Below are 16,510 nucleotides of genomic sequence, written 5' to 3'. Positions count from 1 at the left end.
TATGTATATACACATTAATACATCAGTTATCTCACCACAGTAGGAAGTCAGTTCGCAGGTCAGATAATTGAAGAATATAAAAAAATTCTACCATTGTTGTATGAGACTAGTTAACTCACATTTAGTTGGAAAATTCTTCTAAAGATTCATATTCTTTATGGGTGTTAGATCAAAGTTTTTCAACCAAAGGCTTCATATATAATAAAAAATTAACAGTTCTACTAATAAAAAGATCCATCTTGGCTGTCCTAATTCTGAATCCTGCCTCTAAATGGTATCCTCTTTCTAATCATTATTCTGTGCTGGCCACTTCAGTATTTGAATGTTATTCCCTTCACGTGTTAAACTCACTGTTTTATGACTTGGCACATCATTGAGACTTCTTTCAATAATAGTAGAAATTATATAAAACTATACAACTTTAGCTTACATGAGAGTTGTGGATGAAAAATTAAGCTCAATTCTGAAGAGAGACAGCATCGAGCTGCATACAGACTCATAATGGATGAGCAGTAGTATCAAGCTTGAACTGCAAAAAAAGAAAATGTTATGGAGAATTTACAAGGAGAAGGGCGATCAGGACACCCATGAGCAGTACAAGGCTCAAGCTAGGAAGGTTACCAGCATAGTAAGAAAAGCTAAATCAGATTATGAGAAGACCTTAGCCAAAGAGATCAAGGGTAATCCCAAAGAGTTCTTCCGCTATGTGGCAAGTAAGAGGAAGAATGACTTCGGAAGGATAACCTTAGTGGGTGCTGATGGTATTGAGGTGACAAAATCAGATGTAATAGTCGAGTTACTGAGTGATCACTTTTCAAAAGTCTATCACCCAAGTGAGGATATCTCTATACCTAAAGCAATACCTAATGTGAGAATTGAAGCTAAAGAATCAGAGGTATTAAATATATTGCAAAACTTAAATGCAAACACTGCGGTAGGCTTAGATGGAATATCAGCTCGGGTGTTGCGTGAATGTGCAAATGAATTGTCAACCCCTCTTACCTGGATATTTAACTTAAGTTTGAACTCTGGTGTGGTCCCTAGGGAGTGGAAGTTAGGCAAAGTGGTTCCTTTGCATAAGGGCGGCTCTAAAACTGCGGTATTGAATTACAGACCAATCACCATCTCAGGAGTAGTGGTAAAAGTATTGGAAAAGTTGGTTAAAGACAAAATTCAAGAATGGGTGGATCAGGATATGATACTCTATAGAGGCCAACATGGTTTTGTTAAAGGTAGATCCTGCCTTAGCAATCTATTAACTATTCATAATAGAATAACATCTGAGTTGGACAAAGGAACTGGCTACACAGTGGTACTTCTGGATTTTGCTAAGGCTTTTGACAGGATACCCCATAGAACACTGTTACGCAAATTGGAGCAGATGGGAATGGATATTAAATTGGTGATATGGATAGGAGAATGGCTCAGGGAGAGATACCATAAGGTGGTGTATGGAGGAGCCGAGTCCAGAATGAGGCAGGTGACCAGTGGTGTGCCTCAGGGCTCTGTGCTTGGGCCAATGTTGTTTAATTTGTATATAAATGATATAGGAAACGGCTTAAAGGGAGATATTCAGTTGTTTGCTGATGATGCAAAGTTGTGTAGTGCAATAAAAAATCAAGCTGATGTTGAAAGTTTGCAGGAGGATTTAAATAAGCTGGTAAAATGGGCAAAAGAAAATGGATGTCAGTTCAATGTGGAAAAGTGTAAAGTCATGCATTTTGGGATTAAAAGATTACCAGCTGTGTACTACATCGATGGAAAGGTACTCCAAGAGATTGATGAGGCTAGGGACTTAGGGGTATTGGTAGATAGGGAGATGAAGTTCAGAGGACACATTGCTAAGGTGTCCAAGATTGCACATAGGATTACTTGGTTGTTGAGGAACACACTGACATCCAGAGATAAAGAGGTTATTATTCCCCTTTATAAAGCATTGATACTTCCACATTTGGATTACTGTGCTCAGGTCTGGTCACCTGGATTCCTTGGAGATGAGGAGGCTGTGGAGAGGGTTCAGAGAAGAGTGACCAAGTTGGTGAGTGATATAAAAAATGCTCCCTACATTGATAGATTGAGAGCTTGTGGATTGCAGAGATTGGTTGATAGACGAAGAAGAGGGGATATGATAGAAACATTCAAATTACTAAAAGGTTTTTATAGGATTGATGCAGGGGAAATGTTTCAGCTGTGTGATAGTGATGGAAGAACAAGAGGTCATCTCTGGAAATTAAAGAAGGGTGTGGTTAACAAAGGTGTCAGAACAAGGTTTTTTGCCTGGAGGGTGGTGAATGAGTGGAATTCATTGCCTGACTTAGTTGTGTGCTCTTCATCTGTAAATGAATTCAAGAAGAGATATGACAGATATTGTTGTTGCTAGTTTGGGTCTCCCGAGATGAGTCTACTGACTCCATGGAGATACCCGTAATAATAATAATAAATAATAATAATAATAATAATAATACTAAAATATTAATTAAAAAATTCTTCAGCCTCATTTGCTAGTTGTTAGTGCATGTGCACACATATCATATTTTTGTGATCCCAGAAGATGACAATGTAACATTTCTGAAACATAGGAACTACTGATTAAAGTTTTTTAATTAATATTTAGTATACATTGTCATTTCCTGAAAAATTTAAAGCCATGTATAACCAGTGTGTGTGTATACATATATATATATATATATATATATATATATATATATATATATACAAGAAAATACTAATATTTCATTGAATGTGTTTATTTTTAAGTTGCTTATGTTTTAATTTATAGGGCCCTCCTGGTCAAGACGGGAAGACTAGCATTATTACTGATTATGGATCAATACCAGTAAGACTTGTCATTTAATTTATACATTATTGCAATTGACTTCAGTATACCTCTGTTCTAAATGTGTTTCTCATTTCTTTATTAGGGATCTCCAGGTCAGCCTGGTGAACCTGGCGATATTGGTCCTCCTGGAATTAAGGTTAAGTATTCTGTTTTGTTTTGTTTTGTTTTTCCTTTTTTTTTTTGTATACAATTTTTTAAAATATTAAACCCATACAACAAAGATTGTAAGAACTCTACTGCTTTAATATCCTGTTAGAAAAAGAGAACCTATCACATTCTTCTTTGAACAGCTTCAGGCTATTTCCTAGGAAACACCAGTAGAGAATGGTTGTTCCAGAGCATGAGAATAAAGAGAGAGAGAATGAAAAGAGAAGAGAAATCAGCTCTATATACTTGACATTTTCTTGGCTTGACTAATTTAGAGAAAAAGTGGCACTTCCAAGAACACTGTTAACCTTAACATGGCTTAACAATATTCTTGGAAGTGCTTTTCATAGACATTTCTTGTGGAAATGCCAATGAAAAGGTATAAGACAATAAGTGATGAATTATGTCAGTGTTTTCTCAAACATCAAAAATTTGAGTATGTCTTATTGGAGTATTTTTTCTTCATACTTGGAAGTGTCACTACACCTTGGGTGTTTTTCACAATTATATGGATTCTTATGAACTATACTAATATTGCCAGTTAAATGTAAAGTGATAATTGTCAAATTCAGATTCATATATTTATTAGAAAGAACAATAAGCTATATTTTTATTGTTATTAATAGTGAGAGTGGAACTGCTTGTTCGTCTCTCACCATCTCATAAGAATGGTGCATTTGCATTTACTAGGAAGACAACTGTCCATTCAAAATCGCTATATTTGTGTGTATATGTAGATATAATCTGCTATCCTGGTTGGCCTAGTTGCTGGCATACCCAATTTCTGACCAACAGGTTATGTATTTGAAATTCACCTGGTGAGAGACCACTACTCTGTTTATTCATGGTGTGAATTCTTCTTCCTCAAAAGTGCAGATAATTCTGGACTAGTTCAGGACACAAGCATATACAATTGATTTGAAGTAGGAAGTGGTCGCTACTTAGTTTCATGCAGAATAAAATTGAATATCACATTAAAAAGAAACATGTGTAAGAAAGTTTTCATAAAAATAATCAAAATTGTGAGCAGCTTTAACAGTTCAACTGGAGACTGAAGTACAGTTGACTCTTGAACAATGTGAGGGGTTAGGGGTGCCGACCCTCTGCATTGTTCGAAAATCTATGTATAACTTTTGACTCCTCAAAAAAAATAACCATAATAGCATACTGTTGACCGTAAGCCTTACTGATAACATAAACAGTTGATTAACACATATTTTGTACGGTATTTATGCATTATATACTATATTCTTACAATACAGTAAGCTAGAGAAAGAAAATGTTATTAAAGAAAATCATAAGTAAGTGAAAGCTTTGAAAAAGCTTAGAAATGAAGGAAAGAGTATGGCAAAAGAATCAGAGATGATAAAGATGACAGGAAAATGAAGATAAAGATATCTCAGATCATTGTTTCTTAAACGTTTTTTTTTTTTTTTTCCCAGTCTGCAGAGCCCTGTATAAAACTATTTCTTTTTTCCCAAACTCCTATGAACATTTTCATAAAAAATTATTGGAAAGGAAATCAGGACAATAAATGGTTATATGCAAATGTTTTTTTAATTAAAAAAATACAAAAAACTTTTTTTTTTAATATATGCTGTTTCTCAATTTGGTAAATAAATTTAATAAATAGTTACAGTATTATTAATACCTTCAATGCTCTGTAATAACTGGTTAATCATATCCATTAGCAATGATAAAGACTACATATTCATACATTGTCTTAACACATAGTACTTTGCCCATTCACAGAAGGCTTCTTTCAGAAAATACATCTAATACAGTTATAAATGCCTGTATGCCCTGGGAATCTTTACTAGTTTTCATGGAATTGTAGGGGATGTGGGAAACACAGTTTAAGAAACACTGTCTTAGATGTTTAGAGTAATTCTTTTGAAAGACTTAATGAAACAAAGAACAGTTGTAGAAAATACTTAAGAGGAACAATCAGAAACACATATCAGTACATGGAAAAAAATTTATCAAAAACCTGAAATGTGGCAAGGCAGCTAGAATAGATGACATTTGACCAGAAATGCTTATTGCATAATTCAGAAGCCATGGTCAGAGGTCTGAATTTCAGATGATTTGGAGTAGAACATTCACAGTACTCATCTATAAAAAGGGAAATAAAACTGAATGTGAGAATTACAGAGAATGTCCCTATTGATGGTTCCACAGAATTATGCTAGCATACTTGGAATGAGGGTAAGAAAAATCATCAGAGAAAAATTTGTAGAACAAACTAGGTTCATGATAAACAGGTTGTCAGGATCAGATTTTCATTTTAAGACAGATAGTTAAGAAATCATGTTAATATATAACAAAGTTATGTATTTAAGTTTGGTAGATATGGAAAAACACATATGACAAGGTTCCAAGAGAAAAGCTGTTCGAAACATTACTGTCATATAGTGTAAATGGAACACTGTACTGAGCAGTATAAAGTCTGTGTTTAAGTTGTAAGTCAGCTGTTAGAATTGACTACATCTCAGATATACAGACTGGTGAATAATCAGAAACTTTTGTCCTAGAACCTGTTTGTGGAGTGATGCTATTTTGTCTTTCTTCCATTTCTTAGGAACCTTCCCCACTGCAAGACTTTCATTAAATAACCAGGTCAAGGCTCCTAGCCAACTCTTTTGTACATTCCTTCAGAATATGTGGTGATATTATTATTACTACTACGGGTATCTCCATGGAGTAAGTAGACTCATAGCAGGAGACCCATACTGTTTTGATATCTCTTCTTGAATTCATTTACAGATGAAGAACTCACAACTGAGTCAGGCAATGCATTCCACTCATTCACCACGCTCCAGATGAAAAACCTTGTTCTCACACCCTTGTTAACCACACTTTTCCTTAATTTCCAGGGATTACCGCTTGTTCTTCCATCACTATCACACAGCTGAAATATTTCCCCTGCATCAATCTTATAAAAACCTTTTAGTAATTTAAATGTTTCTATCATATTCCCCTCTTCTCTGCCTATCAACCAACCTCTGCAATCCACAAGCTCTCAATCTATTAATGTAGGGAATGTAGGGAGCATTTTTTACATCACTCACCAACTTAGTCACTCTCCTCTGAACCCTCTCCACAACCTCCTCATCTCCAAGAATCCAGGTGACCAGACTTGAGCACAGTAATCCAAATGCAGAAGTATCAGTGCCTTATAAAGGGGGATAATAACCTCTTTATCTCTGGATGTTAGTGTGTTCTTCAATAGCCAAGTAATCCTATGTGCAATCTTGGACAACTTAGCAATGTGTCCCCTGAACTTCATCTCCCTATCAACCAATACTCCCAAGTCCCTAGCCTCATCAATCTCTTGGAGTACCATTCCATCAATGTAGTACACAGCTGGTAATCTTTTAATCCCAAAATGCATAATCTTACACTTTTCCACATTGAACTGACATCCATTACCTTTTGCTCAATTTGCCAGCTTATTTAAATCATCCTGCAAACTCTCAACATTAGCTTGATTTTTTACTCTACCCAACTTTGCATCAACAGCAAACAACTGAATATCTCCCTTCAAGCTATTTCCTATATCATTTATGTACAAATTAAACAATAACAGCCCAAGCACAGAGCCCTGAGGTACACCACTGGTCACCTGCCTCATCCTGGACTCTGCTCCTCCATACACCACTTTCTGGTATCTCTCCCTGCGCTTCCATATCACCAGTTTAGTATCCATTCCCATCTGCTCCAATTTGCACTGTTGTGCAAATTGGAGCAAAATCCAGAAGTACACTGTGTAGCCATTTCCTTTGGCCAACTTAGATGCCATTCTATTATAAAAAGTTATTAAATTGCTAAGGCAGGATCGACCTTTAAGAAAACCATGTTGGCCCCTATAGAGTATCATATTCTGATCCACCCATTCTTGAATTCTGTCTTTAACCAACTTTTCCAATACTTTTACCACCACACCTGAGATGGTGATTGGTCTGTAATTAACCACCACAGTCTTAGAGCCACCTTTATGCAAAGGAACTACTTTGCCTTCCTTCCACTCCCTAGGCACCATACCAGAGTTCAAACTTAAGTTAAATAACCAAGTAAGAGACGTTGACAATTCCTTTGCACGCTCAAGCAACACCCGAGCTGATATTCCATCTAAACCTAAAATTTAATGTTTGCATTTAAATTCTACAATATACTAAGTACCTCTGATTTATTAACTTCAATTCTCACATTAGTTATTGTTACAGGTACAGAGATATCCTCACTTTGGTGATAGACTTTTGAACTCTTTGGGATTACTCTTGATCTCCTTGGCTAAGGTCTTCTCATAATCTGATTTAGCTTTTCTTACTATGCTGGTAACCTTCCTAGCTTGAGCCTTGTACTGCTCTTGGTATACTGATTGCCTTTCTCCTTGTAAATTCTCTATAACATTTTCTTTTTTTGCAGATCAAGCCTGATACTACTACTTATCCATCTAATGCCTACCTTGTCTGTCTTCCTGACCATGGGAATACATCTGATATTGCCTTCCTCAGATACCCGCTGATTTTATTCCATGCACTGCTAATATCTTTCCCCTGCAACATGTTCTGCCATGGGACGGCTGTAAGCTCACTTCGAAGCTTGTTATAATTACCTAACTTGTAGTTCTGTGTATACCCCCTCTTAAAAGAGAAATCCACAAACTCCTAAGATACCACATGATCGCTTTCACCAATTGAAGGTAACGAGGACATCTTACTTATGCATATTTCTCTGAACCAGTGACAAGGTCCAATACTCTCACATCACGAGTCCCTTCAGTTAAGTGCTGTTTCAAGTAATTATCTCTTAGAAGGTGTATGAATTCCATTTCCTTTTTGCTATGTGATATTTTCTCCTTCCAATTGATATCACCATAATTAAAATCCTCAATAATTACTAACCTTGCACTCGTTGTACTAATTTACTGATGCATGAATTCAATATCACCTCTTGTACCCCCCCCCCCCCCAGCCTATAGCAGCAACCAACTGTATATTTGGTTGCGTTGATCACTATTTCACACCAAACTGCCTCAAACAAACTATCATTCACGTGTCTATCTTCTTGATATATTACTTTCTTTGGCTGCAACTCATCAGCTATCATCACAGTACTCGTCTACCCGTTCTATCTTCTCTGTTCTCCCTGAAAATACTGTATCCTTCAATTCCATTAACCACATCTTCTGCTGACAGCCAAGTTTCACTAATGATTACAACTTTTGGTGAGATTGCACTGACTAATACCAAAAATTCTTCCCTCTTATTTCGAATGCTTGCATTGGTATACAAAAATTGCAGATTTCCTTTAGTTCTTGTATCAGCTTTAGAATTAATATACTTTCTACTAAACCTCATAAACACAGTAGTCCCATGCCGATTTTTATCCACTCTATTCTGCAATTTATTCCATGAATAAGGATCAACAAATATACATTCACTGCATAAGTTTCTCCCTCTTACACTCAACCTTTTCGATTTTAGTGTTTCTTTGCCCAATTACTTCAACTTGTTCAGAAAACAGAAGACATATGCCATTCTTTCCCACAGCCTTATTAATATTTAACCCAATCAACACCTGATATACATCAGAGTCTTTCAACTGTAAGTCTCCTAAATTTTGCCTCTCTTATATGTGTTGTACAACATCATTTACACCAGTGTGATATACACTGATAAGATGCTCATTAAATAACCCCACCATATCCTTTAGAATTGTCATTCTGCTACTAACTATCCACCAGTGTCACTCTGACGTAATTATTCTTACCCTTGCTTGCCATATAGCAGAAGAATTCCCTTGTTTTACCATTGGCCTTACTGGCTTAACATCTCCTCTTATATTGTACTTCTTTATTTATTATGCTTGTTACTTTTCTAGCCTGCACTTTGTACTACTCCTCATGCACATGATCACTGCCAACTTTCTTGTGCCTCCTCCATAACAACTTTGCCAACACTGCATACTTGATTTCAATATTCATCCATTTCACTCTTACTCTATTTATTCACTTAATTCTTAGTATGTAGCTATGCATTCCTTGTGTGAGATAGTAACTTATCAATTCCCATTCACTGTATACATCTTTTATACACAGAACATCAACACAATACTGATGCTGGTTTTCTACAGAGCATCTCATAATCCTACCTTATAATTCCACATATATTCCTTTTTGGCAGTAACCTTTTTGTTGCACCTCTTCTCAAACCAGTACTTCATTAACAAGCCTTATAAGGATATCACCAAATCCAACACTCTATAAAAATTGCTTTCATCACATGCTGATTAAGGTAGTTATCCCTCAGAAATGTAACATATTCACTGTCCTTCTTCCCATACACTATCACCTCCTTCTAATCCACATTCTTATAATTAGGATCACCTTCTTTTTATATACCTAATCAATTTGCTCTTCAACTTCCACTCGAAGTGGACACAATTCCCGTGCTTCATTAACTGTACTTCTCCTCCTCTTTTTCACATTCTTATCCTTCTGGAAAATTTTATCTTTCCATGTTTACTTAGTACAAATTGCAAATTAAATATGAAAAGAAACAAAGTAGGTGTTTGATGGCAAGACGTTAGGAAAATTACCCAGAGGAAGATAAAGATGTAGATGGATTGATGTAGTCAGAAGTTCAGAAGGTCTTATATAAATAAGACCAAAATATAATTTCTGACAATATTGGAGTCCTTGCAAATAATAGATTAATTTTGAGGAAGACTGTGTACAGGAAGTTAGTAGTGATGTAAATTATTCATTAGTGCTATCATAGTTTTTTGTACACCCCCTTGAGGGTATATATCAGGGGTTTATTGATGATGATGATGGTGTTTCAAATTGAATTATGATGGTCCCATAAGAGAAACAAATTGTATGCTGTGGAGAGCTGAAGTGTCTTAGTGCATCAATGGATAAAGAAATTTGAGTAAACTGGCAGTATTCCGAAACAGCAAAGCAGAGGAAGGCCAAGAACATTGAATGAGAGCATTTAATATGTGCTCACTACCTTCCAAAAAGTCCTAATAATCCTTTCACCATCCTTGTAACAATCTACAAATTCTGTATGCAAATATCCATAGAGTTCTGCATACACAGTACTTCCCCTCCTCTTTTTCCTCTGTCTGTATATTATTCCTGACCTCCATAGAATCATATGACTCATCATGTGAGACCCTTCATAGACAACAGAGTTTGTCATACTACTCCATAAACCCATTCACCATCTGCATATTCTCTGCCCTATCAGGCAGTGAATTCTATGGTTCAACCACCCTCCATATAAAACCCACTTCTCACCACCTCCTTTCACAACTTCCCTCTTGTCCTTGTTCTTCCCACATTATTATTATTATTATTGCCTGACACCTCCAAGGAGTCATTGAAGGAGGGTGCTCTACTCTAAAACTCTCCATCACCACCACCACCACTACTTGCCTCATCCACTTCCTCTAGTACAGATCTGCCATTAGAGTATGCAGCCTCCCATCTGTAGATCCCAGATTTCTAAACCTTACATTTAGCTGCATTAAACTAACTATATATGCACATATGCATGAATATATGACTATATACGAATATATACTTCATCTGATCTAGCAGATATTTGATGATCATATCAAAAGGAAAAATTGGTATGCAAATGCTGGACAACCTGAATTGAAATCTAGAGTATCCAGAGCAACATTTCATGTGGACAAGATAATAAACAGAGTTATTGCATCTGTAGGAATGGAGAATTCTAATTCTGCAGCATAAGAAAGAAAGGCATTTCAAATGTTAACTTTTGGTATGGTTTCATGCATAAAAGAATCAGACCATTCTTCTTTGTGATTCAGAAAAAAAAAAATCTGACAAATGTTACATACTTAGGTATCCCTGAGCTTTTATGTTTCCAGATGTCATATGAAATTCAAGCATACTTGCTATGTGCCAGACAGAATGATGCTTGGAGATGTCTTTTTAGACATCTCTGAGTATCATTCTTCAACAAAAACTTAAGAGCTTCAAGGCTGTATAGATTAGTTTATCATTAACCTATTCCAGGAGAATAAATATTTCCAATATTAAGTATGCTTAAAGTCCCATCCTTTTGTGGGTGGGACTACCTTAAAAATTAGAAATAGTATTCTGAGATAGTACAAATTTGGAATGTGCACTAAGTTAAATTAGCCATGTAGCATTTGCATCCTCTGTACTAGGCTGCCTGAAGATAGACTTAAGTTCAAATCTATTGCTGAATGGAGGAACTTTTTCTTCACCTTTCTTTGATCGGTTCCTAAGTTAGTTGATCTCTGACAAGAGCAAGCTGGTTTTTTCTCCCAGAAACTCGGGTTTATCACCTCGTAAACACAAGAAAATTGACCATAGAGCCCACACTATTTCAGAACAATAACATATCCTGTTAGGGTTTGATCCCAAGAGATGGCAGCACCACTTGTTTGCTAGTCTCTTCATTGGTTGCCGCTTATAAGTAGGAATAGTCTTGAGCCAGCTATCTCTTATTGACTACTGGTGGAGATTGAACTGCCCACTCAGTCTACAAATCTAGATGGGATTAAAAGACCTCACCAACTCCCTATAAGGGAATAAAAGGCATTAGCTGATTTTTGCTATCTAGTACACTATGTTGACAAAAGTATTTGAACACCTAGTTGTGGTAAAAAAAAAATAGTATTTTTATTACATTTCTAGTACTGAGTGCTGTCATTCATGCCACCCTTGACATGAATGACAGCAACTACACTTTGGGGTGTGCTTTCAACCAGTTTCTGATACATCACAGCAGGAATATTCTTCCATTCTATTCATCCCATGTTTGATGGGATTGAGGTCTGGAATCTGACCTGGCTGGTCCAACATTTAAATGTTGTTTTGTGGAAACCAGTCTCGGACATGTTGTGCAGTATGACTTGGAGCATTGTCATGCTGATACGTGCAAGGGTCACCACTGAAGTTCTTCCACAGTGTTGGAAGCATGATGCCTGATAGTTTGGGCATTTCCAACAATGGATCAAGCCCCATCCGACTGAAACATCCCCATACCATTACCAAACCTCCACTAAACTTGATAGTTGGAATGATGCAGTCCTGCTGGAACCATTCCCTGGGTAGTCTCCAGATTCAAACACGAGTATTAGAGTGAAACGTTTTGGAAGCATGAATCATCGCTTCACAGAATCCTTTTCCAATCATCTACAGTCCAGGAATGGGGTAAATGATACTAGTCAAAACATTGTTTGGCATTGAGGGAGATGATGTGCGGTTTGTTCACATCAGCTCTGCCATGATAACCTAAGGCATGGAACTCTTTGTGGACAGTTCTAGTGCTGACATATGTTCCTGTAGCATTTTCCAGGTTGACTGCAAGGTCTGCTGCTGATGACATGTGGGAAGATTAAGTATTCCAAGACAACTCATCGATCTTGGTCATTGAGTGTTGGTGGTAGGTGCAGTGGTAGCACTACCAACATTCCCTACAAATGACATAAGCAACAGTGGATTTTGGTATACTGATATGGGTAGGAATGTCACAGACAGAAAGATCACTGATGTGACACCCAACTACCATCCCACCTTGGAAGTCTGTCATTTCAGCTGAATGTGTAGCATCTGGACGTGGACAGTGCAGTACTGTGCAAAACATGCAGCACATCCCACTTTTAATTACCAGACTCACACAGAACCTACCTGAATATTTGCATGTGGTAAGATCAGAAATTTGCATGAATAATATTTGTTCAAAGGCATATATTTTGGCCTGAAAATTGCAGGTCATCATCAGTAGCGAACAGTAGTTTAATACAAAGTGGAACACGAACAATTGATTGATTTCAAACAGTGAGAGTTGCATGATGTTATACATGATACAATGCAAAGGCATACATGAGGAGACATATTTTTAAATATTAACTGTATTATTGATTAAAACTTTAATGATGTGTAATTAAAATAAGTCTCTTCCATGAGGCGTTCATTGTGATTCAAATTCAAATGATGAAGTAAGGTTTTGGCACTTTCTTTGATCTTTTGAATTTATGACAATGATGGAGTAAGCATGTTTCAGACCATATGATATTGTGGTCAGTATCTATTCCATGTTTTGCAAAGCCTGATTTCTCGGATTTCCTATAATGATATGAGACTGGTGTTCTAGTTTTTTTTTTTTTTCTCCTGCTGAATGTTCCCTGTCTCCAAAATATGAAAAGTGACAGTCAAAAGGAACTTGGTAGATTCCAGGAAAAGTAAGAGGAGAATATTTATCTTTAGACGATGGTAACCATGATGATAATTGCTAATTGAAATAAATATAGCCATTAAATTGTTCATCTTAAAAATTGGTTCTGAGATGCAAGAAATGTATGGGATATGTACTGTTTCCTTGTTATTTGAGCTTCATTCATTTCATTTCGTATGGTGATTACACAGCCGTGAACCCATTTTACGGAGAGGTACGGCACTACCTCAATCCTCCCTATTTTTATCCGGGCTTGGGACCGGCATAGCTGACAGTTCAGACCTATGGCTGGAGGGATTGTCTCAAGTATTCCTGACTGTATCCATATATGTTCATGGGGCCGGTTTGCCTGCTTGCAGGATGAAAAACCCTAGATAAACTGGAGGGGAAACCCTGCTGTCCACGCTCAAGACAGGCTAACTTGGCTATGGCTGAGGAAGATCCTTAAGCTCCTCACGTCGTCAATGGGAATCGAACCTAGGACACTCCTTCCCCAGGCATATGGTTGCGAAGCACATAGCCAGTAGGCTAACTACACTTATTTGAGCTAGGAATATAGGAATCCAAAAGACATTGTGTGGTCATCTGAGAAGCCAGCGAGTTTCATATCTTTTGATGTTTAAAAGTTTTTGCTGTAGTTGTTGTTGCATAGAACAAATGATGCAAGCACATCATAGTAAAGTTTTGATAATTCCAATCTTTTGAGAGGGATGACAAGCTGATTCCTGTTGAATATAGCATCCAGAATTTTTTTGGAACTTTTAAGTAGATATATAAAAGTCTGGTCTGTATAAGGTAAGCCACAGGAGCAAGAAATTCCATAAACACTAAATGTTTATACAAGGGGTTACTTGGATGGGCTTGTGTACAACTGATATTTTGACTTTTAAGTGGGGTAATGGTTTTAATGGAGTGATTTTCAATGGATGGAAATGTAAGTCCCCATAATGGATTTTTGTTGTGGATGAGGAAGATTAGAAAATACTATTTTCCTAGCAGTTCTGCTTGAATATCTCTTAAGGAGGAACTGGCTGAGCAGAAACTGGAATTCTTTTTTTCTGTTTATCTGTCTGTTTTCTGTCTCTGATTTTTCTGTCTTAAAATGGAAACTGCTCATTTTTTAAGGTGTAAATTATACTATATATATATATATATATATATATATATATATATAAAAGTAAATAAATTTAAATGACTAGAAGCTGAGAGATACCAAAATTTGAATGCACGATTAGTTTTATCTTCTTAGAAAACGGTTACAGGCAAATTCATCGAAAAACAGTTAATCGAAAGACAATTCATCGAACAGCAATTCATCAAAAAAGCAATTTGCCAAATAAACAATTCGCCGAACGACAATTTAACGAATGGCAATTCGTCGAAAAGGCAATTCATCGAATGACAATTCGTCGAAAATGCAATTCATCGAAAAAACAATTCACCGAAAATTTTTCAATGAATTCTTTCATAATTCATTGAAAAGTCATTTTTTTTGCAAACTATTGTTTAGAAAATGTTCAGTAACAATGCGGAATGTTACTCATGATACAGACAACATGTGGAAGCGGTCATTGAAACGTAATAATTATTTTCTTGCATTTTAGAGCATTTAATGTAAGTGTACATTCTGCTTCATTGTACAGTTAGCGATTTATCTGTAGGGAAGACAGGAGTACCACATGCACTTATCTCCCGAATAACCTCGAAAACATGTAATTGCAGTTAATAAAGGGAGGAATAGGCTAAGAAATTCGTTCTACCAAATTTTGTCACAATAAGTCTAGTTGATTGAAATTAAAAATTTCATTAATTTCATCCAGCCAGAGCAAAATTGCTAATATCATTTAGGAACTTCTTTACGGAAATATCATGATAAAAGTGATCCATTACGAACTAAAACTGAACCGTGCATTCAGCTTCTTGTACTGAAAACTTCTGCTAAGTCAGCGAGTTATTGTAATACATAATTTCGACATTTTTCTTTGTCACCCCGAATATAGCTGAACTGAAAACTGGAAGGGTTCGACATTTTTTTGTAAAAGTTTCAAATACGGAATCCAAATAAAATTTTTTCATTAATAAATGTAATAAATAAATAAATTTACTGAACGTAAGTTAGTAGGCCTAATACTGAGATGACTCGGCTTTCCTCCTGGAAATAGGCAAATCGGACAAGAAAGACAATAAGAATCCATATTGTTCTGTAATTATTCCTTAGTAAAGCAGCATTGCTATACCAATAATCATTATATTGAGGAGGATGAGGGAAAATAGTATTAATCATTAATATTACTACTAATAATAATAATAAATTGATTCTTTGATGTAAATATTTTTCACAATATAATAATAAAATATACAGGAATTAAGAGTAAAAATATTGGAAAACTTGAAAAAATTCATTCCTGAAGATTTTTCAATCACGTTTCACTTATTTACTCCTGTTTCTTTTATTCCTCAACGACAGGAGTGCCACATGCATTTATCTCCCGAATAACCTCGAAAGCAAGTAATTGCAGTTAATAATGGAAGGAATAGGCTAAGAATACTAATGAGTATATGTGTGGGTATATTTCTGGGTTTTGAGGAGGTGATTGGTGCAGTTTGTTAAAAATAAATAAATAAAATAAAAGGTTAAAATATTCTCTAGGAAAGGAAAATAATAAAATAAGGAATGATGAATAAAGAGTCTTAAAAAACAAACCTGTAAACCTTTTAGAAGCATACTCATCTAATGTTATATTTAGATGGGCAGCGGTTGGAAGTCTTATTCGACTTTTGAAGGATGCCAGTGGTCGGCAGATCACAGTGTTAAAGGAAATTGGAATTGGGTTGAGCTGTTTTGAATTAAGGAAGAAGTAACTGGCCTTAAATCACTGCATGTTTTTCCTATTCGGTTCGCTTGTTTTTCAGCAAGAAAAAAACAAAGAAAAATTTCAGAGAGGAAAAACCTTCCATCCTCGTATGAGACAGGCTAACTCACCTTCAGGTTAAACGCCCTGATAAAGGCGCTTGACATCCTTGATAAACGTAGGATGCTGATGTCGTTTTCAGCAGTTTCATTAAATGAGCTGTAGAATTTTTCTCTTCTCGGTTTCTGCAGTTTTGTAGAAAATAAGTTTAGGATGGAGGACTTTTTTTTATACATTCACGCCAAGTTTTTTTGTAGTCTTCCATTTTCCAGAGATGAGATGTTTCTTAAGGTTGATTTTTCTGTTTTGGAATTTTCGAGTTGGTTCGAAAAAATGGCTCAACAATGCGATCGTGCATGATTGCA

General features: G+C 36.1%; 1 protein-coding gene across 5 annotated transcripts in view; it reads left to right on the top strand.

Annotated features, from left to right (window-relative positions):
• Positions 1–16,510, top strand: part of LOC150101139 (uncharacterized) — a 916,744-nt gene that overhangs the window by 481,016 nt on the left and 419,218 nt on the right. For all 5 annotated transcript variants that reach the window (XM_090401523.1, XM_090401522.1, XM_090401520.1 and 2 more), the window contains 2 exons: positions 2,780–2,836; positions 2,922–2,975. In XM_090401523.1, the coding sequence (XP_090257649.1) occupies positions 2,780–2,836; positions 2,922–2,975 (111 nt within the window). The remainder of the gene's footprint in view (positions 1–2,779; positions 2,837–2,921; positions 2,976–16,510) is intronic.

Source organism: Typopeltis vanoorti, chromosome 12 (assembly GCF_054136105.1).
Source record: "Typopeltis vanoorti isolate ZY-2024b chromosome 12, IOZ_Tvanoo_1.0, whole genome shotgun sequence".
NCBI lineage: Eukaryota > Metazoa > Arthropoda > Arachnida > Uropygi > Thelyphonidae > Typopeltis > Typopeltis vanoorti.
Note: the sequence above shows the minus strand (reverse complement) of the source record. Positions and strands in the feature narration are given on the sequence as shown.